The sequence below is a fragment of the Anabrus simplex genome, chromosome 6 (assembly GCF_040414725.1).
Source record: "Anabrus simplex isolate iqAnaSimp1 chromosome 6, ASM4041472v1, whole genome shotgun sequence".
NCBI lineage: Eukaryota > Metazoa > Arthropoda > Insecta > Orthoptera > Tettigoniidae > Anabrus > Anabrus simplex.
The window spans coordinates 301,646,412-301,663,848 of record NC_090270.1 but is presented as its reverse complement, the minus strand read 5'-3'; the positions used below and the strand labels follow the sequence as shown (position 1 = coordinate 301,663,848).

The 17,437-nt window shown below is 38.9% G+C and overlaps 1 protein-coding gene across 1 annotated transcript in view; it reads right to left on the bottom strand.

Annotated features, from left to right (window-relative positions):
• Npl4 (nuclear protein localization 4) overlaps window positions 1-17,437 on the bottom strand; it is a 278,312-nt gene that overhangs the window by 149,534 nt on the left and 111,341 nt on the right. The window contains exon 8 of the mRNA XM_067150486.2: window positions 3,002-3,162. Coding sequence (XP_067006587.1) covers window positions 3,002-3,162 — 161 coding nt within the window. The remainder of the gene's footprint in view (window positions 1-3,001; window positions 3,163-17,437) is intronic.

Genomic DNA, 17,437 nt, shown 5'->3' with positions numbered 1-17,437 from the left:
AGAGAGAATTTAAATTGTACTACTCCAGTTATAATACAATTACACACAATGTTATAGCTTTTGGGCTTTTACCGTGTCGAGGAAACAAGGAGAAATTCTTTAAGTTTTACAGAGACTTTGCCCCACGTCTTCAGAAGAAAAACTCATCTGTCCACGAGGAAGACTTCTCTAATAATGACGGTTTGAATTTGAGAATACTTGACCATTGATCTATTTTAAGTGGTACTCTCATTTGCCAGAAGATGGCTCACCCTGCGCTAGCCTTCCAAATGGGAAATGATGACACAATCATACCTCTAATTAAGATCTTCCCTGTTTGATAGGTACAGTATGTGCATTGTGAAATAAACAGCAAGAACAACAGATGAATTAAAGACTCTGCAGAAAAAATGTGGTAGAAAATAAAAAAATAAAGTACAATTAAAGATTGATAAGGATAGAAGAATAAAATAAAGCTGAAATGGAAGAAAAAGTGTGTAAAAGGAAAAAGAAATATTCACAAGATACATATTATTACGAGTTATGAATCCCATAAGGTTATTTACGCCGATCCAGATGACGTTTTATCCATCAGTGCAGTAGCATTCCTCATCATGTTTATTTTACGAAACAACATCATAGTTCATTACAAGAGCTCACCCTTATGTGAATAACTGTTTTTAATGACAAAAAGTCTAATGCCATTGAGCGAAGATTATTATGGTCATTGATTTATACGAACAATTAATCACTACATATTATAGTAACATTTTCATGTCATTCATTCCACTTACATTTTAAGCAATTTTAATGATCAATATTTGTTTTAATAGTCATAATATAATCTTACTGATTATTTTTAAATGGTTAAAATTTGTATTTTATCAATATAATATTAGACGTTTTTTCGTTATATATACCGGGATCAGGGCCCTGACCCACCATGAATGAAGTTATCTCTAGCTGATGATGCTCAATAAGAATGAGCGAAACATGTCCTACTTGTAATATCTATTAATGGTTTTATCCTAAATATAAAGGACTATTGTGTATTGGAAAGGTGGTTTTTATTAATATAACAACTTCTTAGATACGTATTATGCAAAATCAGCCACAGATTTAATCAGTTGCTTATTGCTTTAGAAGGTCCAGTTGAAAAAGATACTTTTCCCTTTGCGAAAACCTAATGATCATTAGTATGTCTTTAAATAAATGAATAACTTCTTAGATACGTATTATGCAAAATCAGCCACAGATTTAATCAGTTGCTTATTGCTTTAGAAGGTCCAGTTGAAAAAGATACTTTTCCCTTTGCGAAAACCTAATGATCATTAGTATGTCTTTAAATAAATGAAACAAAAAATCATCTACACCTGACAAACAATGTTATATCAAGGAGAACTGCAACTCAACGCCAAAGGAACTTAACTTCTAGCCACAGCATCTTTGGCGACCAAGGCCTACGCTAACTACTAATGTGACGTCACTGACAGTACACTTTCTATTTCAACACACACTATTGATACAAATCAACAGCCGCAGCATCTTTGGTGACCAAGGCCTATGGTAATGACTAATGTGACGTCACTCCCGTCACACAAATTTTTGGATGAACTCTAACCATAAGACTTCTTCTTCTTCTTCTTCTCCTCCTCCTCCTCCTCCTCCTCCTCCTCCTGTGGTGCTACAGTCCAGGGTGAACCTTGGCCTTTCCAATGAGCTCCTTCCATCCATCACGGTCACATGCTGTCCTCCTACAATTTCTGCATCCCAGCTTCTATAGATCATCTTCCACTCCATCCAACCATCTTGTTTGAGGTCTACCTCATCCTCTTTGGCCTCCTGGGTTTCCAAAGATTATCTTCTTTGTCACCTCAGACTCCTTCATTCTTGCCACATGACCTGCCCATCTTTTCCTTCCTGATCATATGAGTTTTGTTACTGGAGTATTGGTGTATATAGTGTACAATTCTGCATTGTACCAACCATAAGACATACAGATGTAAAAAAAAAAAGAAACTTCTTGCATTGTGACACAGACCAACATTAAGGAAATAGAGTAAAAAGAAACTTTTCTCTTTGCGAAAATCTAATGATCATGAATATGTCTGTCAATAAATTAAACTCAAATATTGACAACGATAGCTGCAGCACCTTTGGCAACCAAGGCCTACGGAAACGACTAACGTTCCATCACACATTTTGTCACGTTACACAAATTTTCGGATGATCCCCAGCCATAAGACATTCATGTCAAAATATGTGTGTGAGTCGGGTGGAGGGGCAGGTGAAAAGAAGGATGTACTATAAGGAAGATGAAGATACGAGAATGTAAAAAAGTAATAACAGGTTATGAAACTATGAAACATAGCCTAGAGTGAACTCTCAGTTGAACTTCATTATAGAACATCCTTCTCCTCACGTGCCTCTCCGAAAAAAAAAAAAAAAAAAACACAACCCACTCTCTCTCTTTTCTTCTTTTGCACATGTTTCTTTCCATCTCAGCTATTCTCCTATCCTTGTCAGTGTATTGTTGCACTTTATTTTACTTATTTCTTCCATACCATACTCCTTCCCCATCATCTTTGATTCATCTGGTGTCCTTGCTGTTTATTTTGCAACTTGAACAGGAAACATCTTAATTGGAGCAAAGAATGCGTCGTCACTTCCCACTGGGAAGGCTAGCACAGAGTGAACCATCTGGTGACGAACGAGAGTACCACTTACAATACACCAACGGTAAAGTATTGTCAAATTCAAACAGTCATTATTAGATAAGTGGTGAGACATTTTTTCTTTCTGAGGATGTGGGGCAAAGTCTCTACAAAACGTAGAGAATTTCTCCTTGTTTCCTGGACACAGCAAAGTCCAAAAGCTACATCATCATGTCTATTAATATGGGCCTTGAAAGCATCAATCTAATAATAATATATGCATTTAACTTATCTACATTTGTTCATGCAACAACTTTCCAACCTTAATCAAACAGTCATGAGTTAACTACGAAAAGGTCATCCCTTACCTTGTAGTAGACATCAGGTACAAACTGCTTGTCTGTTGATTCTCTGACATAACCAAGTTCTGGAGCATCCTTTGTGGGAACTAAACAGTTATCCCGGACAAGTGCCATACACTGATTAGACACCTGGTACCCTTCCATGTGGACTTGATTACTTGCATCTCCTGTAAGTTAACAATGAATAGAAATGGAAAAATCACTGTTGCTTGAACAACAAATCGTCATTACACCTGCAAAACCTGCTATGCGACACTGTTGTCGGAGAAATACTGACCTGCAGTACATGTCATTAAAAATTAGAATTCTTCAGTATAACTCTTGCAATTTTGAACCTTACTAGTCAAAGTTGACACAATGGTTTTCACAGGAGCAATGATGAAATGAATGTATACAGACAAAGCTGTAATAACATCTGTATCATACTGGGACAGCATTTCCATAAATTCAATTACAAATAATTATGATACTCTAAAAGAAATGAGCTGAAAATATGGCATATCCATAGGATTCTCTGAGTAGAAGATTCCCGTGAAATCATTAACCAGCCTTGTACTATCGACAGTCTACAACATAAATTAATGTTAGGTTATTTAATGTATGGCATAACATCTACATATATACAATTGAATATATTGCAATAACAAGAAAACAATTTCATATCAGTATGTCCAGCCCTTCCATCCACTTTAACACTGCCTCTGATGGAATAAGGAAGTCAGCCCAGCTACCCCAGTAAACATGTAGCTTGCAGCTGCCAACGATATGAGCGATGATTTACTGTGGGGCACCACAGTTGCATTCTGGTGACGTTGTGCAGTTCCACTTGTAGAGCGAGTCCCTGCATCTTCCATGGTCTGTCCACACTCTGTTAAGAATGACACACTGCCTGCGCGGTAGATGAAATCCACTAATAATTTGCACACCAGAAAACACGTCCGTAGGTATAACCTTAAAGTATCCTACATGTAACCCCTGGGTGGTGGTAAGCGAGCAACAATATTCTGGCAGCCAGTCTATCTGAAAAGATATACTGGCTATCACACAATATCAAGAGTTAATGTTAGAATATAACACAAATGGGGAAGAATTTTCAAACAAACCCAGTGATGCAACAACCCACTAAGGTTTTACGTGTTCCTTTCGATCTACTTGGGCTGCATTTGTTTGTTCCTTTCCATTACCTACATTGACCCATTGCATTCCTTTTCTCCTTTTGTGTTTGTCCTGCATTCCTAATCTTTTGCCACATGTATTCATCCATACCTTTTTGTCTCTTCTCCTTTTCTGTGTTAATCCATTTTTTTTTTCTTATTCCATAATTCACACATTAAGACAGAAGATACGCCAAGATAGATCCCTAATACATCAGGGAATCAGAAATGAACTCATCAGGGGCTGAGGAGAAATGAATATAGAAATACTGGGCTTGATGAGGAGAGTCAATCTATTTAAACAAGACAGCGAATAAAGATGTGGAGATTGTGGTTAGTGGACATTTTGTCCAGATCATCATCATCTTAGCATATGTCCCACAATGGAGCAGGGTCCGCTGTTTCACAAGCCAATCTCCACTTGGTTCTATTAAGCGCATCATTTGGAACAAGATGAACACAGCGCATGTCTTCTTGAATAATATATAAGTAATAATAATAATAACGTAAATGTTTCCACCTTTTCAATACTACGATATATTCACAAAATTACAAAATTTTACGGTACTAGTTTCGACCCATCTAGGGGTCATCATCAGCCGTATTGGAGCAAAGATCATTTGTGGCGAAATCCTAAGACAATATTATTTTAAAGAATAACAAGTGAAATGAGATGTTATGGTAATAGTTAATAATACAAGGAATATACATACTAAGAGGTTTTTAACAAAGAATAAAGTATAAATGGGGTGTTGTAAAAATCATAATCATGGAAATCAGTAAGTTCTTGTATTGAAATGAAATATGGCTTAGGAAGAGGGCTTAAGGTGGGGCTGAAGGGTGCGGGAGAAAGTGTAATTGTCTTGGAAAAGTACCTTTGATTAAATTTAGGATTGAGTTTAGGTTGGCTGCATTATTGTTTCTGAGGAAAGTGATAAATAGATCGAAGAGTATGTTGGGTTTCTCTGAGATTTCATTGAGATTGTGACTGGCATTAAAGTATTGGTCTAGGTGTATGTAGTAATTTTCCATTATGTTCAGTAAAGGGCCCTTGTTTGCTAATACGAGGATGTCCATGTCTTGTTCAATATTGGTGAAATTATGGTTATAATCTTGCATGTGTTGGCCGATGGCTGAAAACTTGTTGTATTTTATTGCATTAGTGTGCTCGTGGTATCTGATAATGAAGTTTCTCCCGGTTTGCCCGATGTAGGTTTTTTTACAGGTGGTACATTTGATCCTATAAACTCCTGATTTTAAAAAACTGCTGGTCTTGTTGATGTGTGAAGTATTGTATAAAACATTCATGTTCTTATTGTTGGTTTTGAAGGCTATTTTAACGCCTTGTTTCTTAAAGATGTTGGTTAACTTGTAGATATCATTGTTGAATGTGAAGGTTGAAAATGTTAGAGGTTTGGTTATTTCTTTTTTGAGGGTAGTTTTTGGGCGATGTTTGTGTTTATTGATTATCCTTTCTATAAAATGATTGCTGAAGCCGTTGAATTTTGCGATTCTGCGGATTGTGTTGAGTTTGTTTTTTAGATCTTTATTGGACATAGGTATGCTGAAGGCTCGGTGAATTAGGCTATTGTATGTGGCTCGTTTGTGGGACTGGGGGTGCACTGAATCTTGGCGAATGGTGGAGGCTGTTTGAGTGGGTTTTCTGAAAATTTTATAACTGAAAGAATCTGAGTTTCTAGTGATGGTTAAATCTAGAAAGTTGATTTTTTGATTTGATTTGGATTCTAGTGTGAATTTGATATGAGGATCAATATTGTTGAGTCTTAAGAGGGTGGTGGGTGCGTTAATTGATTTCTCATTCATGATTACAAAGACATCGTCGACATATCTGGCCCAAAAGAGAATGTTTTCGAATTCGTTGTCAATTTTGGTGTATTCGAGGAAGTCCAGGTATATTTCTGCTAAGATACCTGAGGCCGGTGACCCCATTGCCAAACCATTTTGTTGATATATGACATTGTCAAAAGTGAAGAAGTTATTGTTGATGATAAGTTTTAATATTGTGATAAAGTCTTGTATCTCTAGTTTGCTTAAGTGGCTGTTTTTGTTTAAATTGTTTATAATTATCGGAATTAATTTTGATACTTGTATGCTTGGGTACATGTTTACAATATCGAAAGAGTGGATGGAGTGATCCGGTTGCAAATTGAACTTTTTTAGTTTTTCTACTAGCTCAGATGTGTTTTTAATAGAATTTTTGGATAAGAATTGATAATTTTTTCTTAAGAAACATTGGATGAATTGTGATATTCTGTATAAGGGGCTCGGTCTATAGTTGATAATTGGCCGGATGGGAATTCCGGTTTTGTGAATTTTGGGAAGAGCTTTAGCAGTGGGGAGTCCTGGGTTCATATGTATGAGTTTGGATTTTAATTTAATTTAACCAACCCCGCAAATAACCTCAATAATAAAGAAAAAATTGCTGAACAAAAGCGCATATACGCCCTCAAGAAGAAAATTAAAGACAACGAACTCATCGTAACCAAAGCTGACAAAGGCAATGCAACAGTTATCATGGATAAAAAAGTATATATTGAAAAAACAAAAAACTTTTTCACAGACAGCTCATTTTCCATAATCAAAAAAGACCCCACCCAAAAAATTCAAAAACTACTTAAACAAACTCTTAAAAACACTTCATTTTTATTTACCGAACAGGAAAAATCCAAACTCATACATATGAACCCAGGACTCCCCACTGCTAAAGCTCTTCCCAAAATTCACAAAACCGGAATTCCCATCCGGCCAATTATCAACTATAGACCGAGCCCCTTATACAGAATATCACAATTCATCCAATGTTTCTTAAGAAAAAATTATCAATTCTTATCCAAAAAGTCTATTAAAAACACATCTGAGCTAGTAGAAAAACTAAACAAGTTCAATTTGCAACCGGATCACTCCATCCACTCTTTCGATATTGTAAACATGTACCCAAGCATACAAGTATCAAAATTAATTCTGATAATTATAAACAATTTAAACAAAAACAGCCACTTAAGCAAACTAGAGATACAAGACTTTATCACAATATTAAAACTTATCATCAACAATAACTTCTTCACTTTTGACAATGTCATATATCAACAAAATGGTTTGGCAATGGGGTCACCGGCCTCAGGTATCTTAGCAGAAATATACCTGGACTTCCTCGAATACACCAAAATTGACAACGAATTCGAAAACATTCTCTTTTGGGCCAGATATGTCGACGATGTCTTTGTAATCATGAATGAGAAATCAATTAACGCACCCACCACCCTCTTAAGACTCAACAATATTGATCCTCATATCAAATTCACACTAGAATCCGAATCAAATCAAAAAATCAACTTTCTAGATTTAACCATCACTAGAAACTCAGATTCTTTCAGTTATAAAATTTTCAGAAAACCCACTCAAACAGCCTCCACCATTCGCCAAGATTCAGTGCACCCCCAGTCCCACAAACGAGCCACATACAATAGCCTAGTTCACCGAGCCTTCAGCATACCTATGTCCAATAAAGATCTAAAAAACAAACTCAACACAATCCGCAGAATCGCAAAATTCAACGGCTTCAGCAATCATTTTATAGAAAGGATAATCAATAAACACAAACATCGCCCAAAAACTACCCTCAAAAAAGAAATAACCAAACCTCTAACATTTTCAACCTTCACATTCAACAATGATATCTACAAGTTAACCAACATCTTTAAGAAACAAGGCGTTAAAATAGCCTTCAAAACCAACAATAAGAACATGAATGTTTTATACAATACTTCACACATCAACAAGACCAGCAGTTTTTTAAAATCAGGAGTTTATAGGATCAAATGTACCACCTGTAAAAAAACCTACATCGGGCAAACCGGGAGAAACTTCATTATCAGATACCACGAGCACACTAACGCAATAAAATACAACAAGTTTTCAGCCATCGGCCAACACATGCAAGATTATAACCATAATTTCACCAATATTGAACAAGACATGGACATCCTCGTATTAGCAAACAAGGGCCCTTTACTGAACATAATGGAAAATTACTACATACACCTAGACCAATACTTTAATGCCAGTCACAATCTCAATGAAATCTCAGAGAAACCCAACATACTCTTCGATCTATTTATCACTTTCCTCAGAAACAATAATGCAGCCAACCTAAACTCAATCCTAAATTTAATCAAAGGTACTTTTCCAAGACAATTACACTTTCTCCCGCACCCTTCAGCCCCACCTTAAGCCCTCTTCCTAAGCCATATTTCATTTCAATACAAGAACTTACTGATTTCCATGATTATAATTTTTACAACACCCCATTTATACTTTATTCTTTGTTAAAAACCTCTTAGTATGTATATTCCTTGTATTATTAACTATTACCATAACATCTCATTTCACTTGTTATTCTTTAAAATAATATTGTCTTAGGATTTCGCCACAAATGATCTTTGCTCCAATACGGCTGATGATGACCCCTAGATGGGTCAAAACTAGTACCGTATAATTTTGTAATTTTGTGAATATATCGTAGTATTGAAAAGGTGGAAACATTTACGTTATTATTATTATTACTTATATATTATTCTCAGTTCAATACGGACCAAAAACATGAAATTCATAACCATCAATGTCTTCTTGAAGGCGATCAAGCCAGCGTTTCTTGAGCCGACCACGTGCCCTATTTTCAGATGGTGCAATGTGAAGGGCCACCTGCACAATAGACAAACTTTGTACGTAAATCATTCACTTGATTAAATAACAACATTTATTACATTTACGACACTTATAACACATTATTAATACATAATACTGAGTACTAATGGGCTGATGCCCTCGGTAATAGTCAGTCACATGTTCCCGTCTCCTCTCGCACGAGGCACCCAAGCATAACCGTCTCTCATCCCTTTCCGTCCACACCACTTCCGGCTGGGTGCTGAAGGGTGCTGCTATCTGTCCTAAAATGGTAGCGAGTAACTAGGTGGTCTAGCCATAGCTAGGCCGGAACATGCTCCCCACCGTTGAATCACCATGATTCAACCGAATTAAATTGCCTGATATCCCCTCATGAGAGTTCAGTTCAAATATCACACAGGCACTGACATACAGAGTTCATGTACAGTAACCAAAATGAGTTGATCATTCAACAAAATATACATATAAACATAGGCAAAACAGAAACATAAGCAACAAAATATTTACACACTGTTAACAGAAGGTACTAAGTAGGTTGACTGTGTCCTCATCCATTATTATGCAGTATGAATTAAGCACACTGTAAGTTCTCAGTTCAAATCACACACACAACACAATAATTACACTCTGAAATGAACAAGAAAAAATGTTCACATGAAACACATTATGTTTTAGCCACAAAAATACTGTTTAGTTCTCAATAGGTAATGGAATTAACTTGTTAACAGGTCGTTTAAAAAGACCACTGGTTGTTCTGATGGTAGCCACTCGTGCAAGTCCATCCTTCCCAGGGTGAACAGTCTCCACCACAGCCAACTTCCAACAGAGAGGAGGAAGATTGTCCTCCTTCAGAAGAACAACTGTTCCAGTAGCTAGGTTCTTCTTGGGACAGGTCCATTTTTTCCTCTGCTGCAGTGAGTTCAGGTAATCGGCAGACCACCTCTTCCACAACTGCTGCTGCATTGACTGGATACACTGCCATGGAGACAATCTGTTGATGGGCAGGTCAGTAATGTCAGGCTCAGGGATGGTTGTAAGGGGGGCACCAATTAGGAAATGAGCAGATGATAAATAATCAAGGTCACTGGGGTCATTAGATAAGGCAGATAGGGGGCGAGAATTAAGACAGGCTTCTATCTGTGCAGTAAGGGTACATAGCTCCTCAAATGTCAATAGCGCATTACCCGCAACTCTTCTCAAGTGGTACTTCATGGACTTGACAGCTGCTTCCCACAGTCTGCCAAAGTGTGGAGAGCTGGGAGGTATAAAGTGCCACGTGATGCCTTCCATCGCTAATGAATTCCTTATCTCTTCACAAAAGCTGGTTGAAAGGAATAGTTTTTGGAGATCCTGCATTCTTCTATTGGCACCAATGAAGTTAGTCCCATTATCACTATAGATGATGGAGCATTTCCCACGTCGAGCTATGAATCTCCTCAGGGCTGCCATAAAGGCATCAGTAGAGAGGTCACTCACCACCTCCAGGTGAAGAGCCTTGGTAGCCAGACAGATGAACAATGCAATGTAGCTCTTCGTTGTCTGTTTCCTTCTCACATTTCCCCTCTTGACGAAGAAAGGACCAGCATAATCAGTTCCTACATTAAGAAATAGGCGACTCTGTTGCACTCTGGTAACAGGGAGCTGTCCCATCAATTGTTCAGCTGTTGACGCCTTGAATCTAAAACAGGTCAGGCACTTGTGGATGACTCTTCGAACAACTGGGGCCTATTCCACAAAAGTATGGTCTTGTACATTACAAGTTACTAGTGTGGGTTCTTGTAATGTATGGAGTTGTACATTTCTGTTCCACAAAAGATTGATAGTCTCTTGTATATTACCAGTGAATTGTTACAAGTTTTACAAGTGACGACATATCAATAAACATACGTCATAGCATGAATCAGCTGTTTATCTTTGTATTCCATTCGTTGAATTAGGTTACGTTTGCCTCATTTATCGTAATATCGTATTTTACTGTAACTTATGCAGCAAAGATTGAAAGAACTAATATTCCTGTGAATTTTTTAATGCTACGATGTTATTTTTCAGTTTATTTCTTTGATGATAGGAAATTACTCCGTTATTATCACCCATTCTGTTCTTCCGCGATCCTCGTGTATGTTCTACGAGAGTCTAACACATAATACCTACCTTGGTCTGTCATTAGGAATCAGATGCCGCTAATAACGATATTCGGCCGCCAAACTTAATTGTTACGAAATTGCAAACTCTGCATGAATTGTTAAAATGATGTCAAGAGAAACAAAGTTATTCATTTTGAAGGAAATAGAAGGTAGGAAAGATATTCGTTTCGGTGGATTCAGCGAGAGTCTGAAAAAACAAGACAAAATAAATGGTTGGATGGAAATATTTGACTTCGGAAAAGCTCATGGAGCTTTTGAGGGGAAAAGTTGGACGTATGTAAGAGATATTCTGCTCATTAATGATTCCAGGAATGTCCTTCTTGGAATATGGTTTTTTTTTTCAGTATTTTCAGGCCAACAAACAATTTGAGAAAATTTTATATCATTTATTGCAGCTACCACAGACCGAAGATTTTGCCATCCCAAGCATATCTGCAGTACCATGGTACTGACCACCATTTCCTAACCAATGTAATGTTGTTAGTAAATGTTGTTTAGCAGAGAGAGATTTATTTCTGTTCGTAGGATATTTTAAGCTATGGCCAATATCTATCAAAAGTTCTTCCACTATATTGTGCTTAACCTAAAACGTTCATTGTATTCAAATACAGTGTTAAACTGGAAGTTTATTATTTCCCTGTACAGACGATAGTTTTCATTTTCATCACCATCACTATCACTACTGCTAGACCACATATTTATCAAAATGTATCCAAAATAAGCGTATTTAAATAGCACTAGTACATTTATATATTATTGTCCTTTCACTGGTAGAGAATTCTTCTCAATTCGCTAGTAAGTTACAAGTACTAGTACTTTTGTGGAACACGCCTATAAAAATTCACTAGTAATTTGTAAGTATGGAGTAGTAAAGTACAACTGTAGAAAATTATTTTGTGGAACAGAAACTCTGGTATTTGTACAAGTTACTAGAGAATTTACTTGTAATGTACAAGACCATACTTTTGTGGAACAGGCCCCTGCTCTAGCCGTGGGAATCCAGAATCTTTCTCTTAATGATGCAATTACTAATTGAGCACCTGCATGTAAAAGCCTAATGTGTTCTGCCATCACAACAAGGTTTGTGAGAGCATGCTGGGGAGGAAGGATAAGCTGGTGCTTAGTGTCATAAGGTAGTTTTGAATTTACTAGTCTTCCTCCTACCCTTAGCATTCCCTTATCATCTAAGAAAGGATGTAAATCTGCAATATTACTCTTCCTTGAAATGCAGCATTTAGAGTTGAGACTGGCTATCTCTTGAGCATAACACACTTGTGCAATTTTGATACAGGAGTGCAAGGCCATCTGCAGCTCTTGTGTACTTAATATCCCTAACCTCTTGTCTTGAGGATTGGCACTATTGTGAATAAATCGCCAACAATATGCAGTAACTCGAGTCAGTCGGGACAGTGACGAGTACTTCAGCATAAGTTCATCCCAGTTTGTACCTATCAACATAACTACAGGAAGTGTGCTTCGTGACTCAGGTAGTTCCTCTTCTGCATGGGCTGAGCTTGTGTCTGGCCATGATTCAGTGGGCTCAGTTAACCAGGATGGTCCGTGCCACCACAGGTTCATACCTCGTAGTTGTTCTGGAGCAACACCTCTGGATATTAAATCTGCTGGATTACAACTGGTAGGAACATGTCTCCATTCAGCCTTGTGAGTGTATTCTTGAATTGAAGAGACTTGGTTGGCCACAAATGTTTTCCAGCGAGTAGCAGGAGATGCGATCCAGGCTAAGACAATGGTGGAGTCCGTCCATAGGTACAGCTTGCTGACTGGCAGAGACAAAGCTGGAAGGGTCTTGTGGAGTAGTCGGGCAAGTAGTAGCGCTCCACACAGTTCAAGTCTTGGTAGTGTCAGTTTCTTCACTGGTGCTACTCTGGATTTAGAACATAATAATCTGACACAGGTCTGTCCCCCTTTGTCGACAGACCGTACATAAAGACAAGCTCCATAAGCTTGTTCTGAAGCATCAGAAAAACCATGAATCTGTATATCAACAGGGGGTCCCTTACATGTGACTAACCGCTCAATATAAAATTCTCTTACTGCCTGTGGCTTAAAGTGCTTTCCATTCTCTGCCTAGTTGAGATGGTAGTCTGTCATCCCAGTTCAGATTGACTAGCCAAAGTTTCTGCATAAAAACATTGTAAGAAATTACCAAAGGGCTGACCAACCCAAGTGGATCAAATATTGATGCAAGAACAGATAAGACCTTTCGTTTAGTTACATGAGAGTCAGCATGATAGGGACTGTCTGAATACAGATTGCCACAAATGAGAAAATGATCAGTAACTGGATGCCATAATAGGCCTAAAGATTTCACGCTAGTGCCTTCATCAAGACTTAAAGGCAGCTGGGTTTCCCTGTCCTCTTCTGAAACTGCTTCTAGTAATGCTGGGTGGTTTGAACACCATTTCCTGAGGTGAAATCCTCCATTCTCTAGTAAATTAATAATTTCAAACTGCAACTGAAGAGCATCCTGGATATCGTCACAGCCGCTTAATAAATCATCAACATAAAAATCTCTGCGAACAACTTGTGCTGCTCTGGGGAACCTCGATTCTTCATCTTCAGCAAGTTGCTGCAGGCATCTGGTAGCTAGGAAGGGTGCTGATGCTGTACCATATGTTACAGTTGTCAGTTCATAGTGAGAGGGTGGGTCCCTAGGTGATTCCCTCCAGATAATCCGCTGAAGTTTTCTATCATCTGCATGAACCATGACTTGCCGATACATTTTAGCAATATCTGCGGTGAAGGCAAAGGTATGCATTCTGAATCTTAGAATGATAGAGTAAAGATCCTGTTGTATTGTCGTTCCAACCATTAATATGTCATTCAATGAAATGTTGTTAGAAGTTTTAGAAGATGCATCAAATACTACCCTAGTTTTGGTAGTCGAGCTACTAAGCTTAAAAACTGGATAATGGGGTAGATAATAGCTTCCACCTTCATTCCCTGACTGAGTAGATGTATCCACCTTAACCATATGCCCCATCGCCTCATACTCGTGAAGAAAGTTAGAGTACTCGTGCTTAAGTGAGGGCTGCCTGCTGAAATGCCGTTCTAATTGAGTTAGTCTTGACATGGCATGATTGAAGGAGTTTCCCAGAACCTCAGGTTTCTGCTTGAGGGGTAAGCGAACTATGAATCTACCTGTAGCATCCCTAGTAGTATTCTCTGTAAAGTGTTTTTCGGTAGTTCTCTCTTCTCTTGTCATGACTCGTGACGTAAGCTCTTCTATTTCCCAGAACCGTTGTAGTTGGGTGTCTAACCTGTCCTCTGACTTCAAGAAACATGTAGTTAGAGTAGGATTTCTCTCTTCCCTACGATGGTAGTGTCCAGCAACAATCCATCCTAGTTCAGTGTCTTGAAGGATAGGATAATCTGGTGATCGAGTTCTGCGCCCAGGTTTCAGTAATGAAAAGAAATGTTCTGCGCCTATTAACAATTCAATGTCACCTGGCTGGAAAAACTTGGGGTCAGCGAGCTTCATATCAGTGGGCAAGTTCCAATGCTCATGCTGAATGTAACTACTGGGCATGTTACCTGTGATACGTGGAAAGACAGAGCAAGTCATACTCACAGTGAAGTTACTTACAGTGGATTGTAATTCTAACTGAACACTGTACCTTGATTGAGAAATGGAATCATTTATGCCGCTGATTGGTATGGGATTCTTCATTTTCTTAAGGCCTAATCGCTGTACTAGACCTTCAGTGCAAAGATTAACCTGGCTGCCACTGTCAAGAAGTGCCCGGCAGACCTGCATTTGCCCCCTAGAATCTAGTACCTTGACCATGGAAGTGGACAGCAGAACCCCTACAGGGTCTCTTGTATTGCAGTATGTGTGAGGGGAGTTGGATGCAGTTTGATGGGCTGTACCTCCCTCTCTACCTGATGGATTATGTAATGAGGTGTGATAATTCCTACTACATAATTTACAGCCACGTGATTTGCACTGTTTGGCAGAATGCTGTGTACGCAAACAGTTAAAACATAAGTCCATTTCTTTAACCCTTCTTTGTCTATCTTCCACACTCAGAGCTGCAAACCCTTCACATTTAAATATCGGGTGATTACCATGACAGCAGGGACACTTTATGAGACTGGTAGTGGTGTAAGTGTAACATGGTTGAGTATCCCCTTGAGGTTTAGGCTTATTTCTGTCAGCTTGTTGCCTGTGCGATGGTGCAGTGTGCTGTGAGCTAGGGAAGTTCTCCAGAGCTTGCCGTTAGTGCTCAACAAATGACAGCAAGTCATCAAGTGATGGAACCCGAGTGTCTGCTTGTGATAATTCCCAGTCTCGTCTAGTACAAGCATCAAGTCCTTGAGCATACAGTTGAGTCAAAATAACTTCATGCAGTGGAATGTTAAGTTCTAGGGCCTTGAGTGCATTCAAATGACTATTAAAAGTGTTAGAGTACCTTAACAGTTCTGTGGCTGTTTCACTGGAGACTGATTTTAAAGTTAAGAGTGCCTTAACATGAGTAGCTGCTATTAGTTTCTTGTTCTCAAATCTGTCCTTCAACATTTTCCACACTACCTCATAATTTGCCTCTGTGATGGGTAAATTTTGAATTAATTGGCTGGCTGGGCCCTTGAGAACAGATGCCAAGTAGTGAAATTTCTGGACACTTGGCAGATTATTGTTGTTATGAATCATAACTTGAAAACTGTCTGCGAATGAGAGCCAGTTTTCGTATTTTCCATCGAAATGTGGAATGTTAATAGCCGGTAACTTTAAACTCGCGACACTGCTGACCTGAGTTCTTCCTGAATCTACCGTGTCGCGTGATGACTCTTCAAGGCTCGCTATTATTTTACTCATTTCGCCCTTTACCTTGTAGTATTTGGCTTCGAATTCGGCACGCACCTGATCATGAGCTTGCTCGTTTTCAGCGTCTCCTAATTCTAATTCTGACTGCACGTCATCAAACTTCGACATTAATGCACTCATGTCTTCGTATCGCAGTTTAATTTCATGCGAATTCGAATGTTGTTGAGCGATGAAATTCTCAACGAAAGTTTCCGAGCGAGTAAGTTGCGCTTTAAATCGCGACCTCTGCTTAAGAAGCCTTTGCCTTGTTGAGGGATTCCATGATGGAGGGGGTAAAACAATAACAAGGAGAAAAGGAGAGCCTTAAATGAATAGTACTGACCTGCCTTCTCAGTTTAGTTTACCTCTGGTGCTGGAACATCGAACCTGGGACTGCCAGATGATGTCATTAGTGAACTTCCAAGTATTTCCACGTGACTGTTGAAACTCGTCGTCCATTCTACACGTCATGCTGCTTTCACGAGGTCCTCGTGGTGTAGATAATCCGGCCCGGTAATTGGACCATGTTTTGAACGTAAATCACTCACTTGATTATATAACAACATTTATTATATTTACGACACTTATAACACATTATTAATACATAATACTGAGTACTAATGGGCTGATGCCCTCGGTAATAGTCAGTCACATGTTCCCGTCTCCTCTCGCACGAGGCACCCAAGCATAACCGTCTCTCATCCCTTTCCGTCCACACCACTTCCGGCTGGGTGCTGAAGGGTGCTGCTATCTGTCCTAAAGTGGTAGCGAGTAACTAGGAGGTCTAGCCATAGCTAGGCCGGAACACTTCTCCTTTTCTGTGTTAATCCATTTTTTTTTCTTATTCCATAATTCACACATTAAGACAGAAGATACGCCAAGATAGATCCCTAATACATCAGGGAATCAGAAATGAACTCATCAGGGGCTGAGGAGAAATGAATATAGAAATACTGGGCTTGATGAGGAGAGTCAATCTATTTAAACAAGACAGCGAATAAAGATGTGGAGATTGTGGTTAGTGGACATTTTGTCCAGATCATCATCATCATCTTAGCATATGTCCCACAATGGAGCAGGGTCCGCTGTTTCACAAGCCAATTTCCACTTGGTTCTATTAAGCGCATCATTTGGAACAAGATGAACATAGTGCATGTCTTCTTGAAGGCGATCAAGCCAGCGTTTCTTGAGCCGACCACGTGCCCTATTTTCAGATGGTGCAATGTGAAGGGCCACCTGCACAATAGACAAACCTTCTCTATGCATTACGTGGCTATACCACTGAAGTTGAGTTCACGCATCTTGTCTACGATCAGGGCAACTCCCAAGATTTTCCGGATTTCTAGGTTGGTGACATGATCTAGCCGGATCAGTTCAAGTGACCAGTGAAGCATGCGCATCTCCATGACATGAAGTGCTTGCTCGTGTTTTGACTGTTGCTGGCCAGTATTCACAGCCATACGAGCGACTGGGCGAACAACAATCCTGTAAACTTTGGACTTCAGGTGGATTGATATCCAACTATCGTCGAGAACACCAGTAAGTTTGCCGCCACTTCATCCGGGCCGCATTTACTCATGCACGTGCCTCTGAAATAGTGTCACACTCAGCGTTG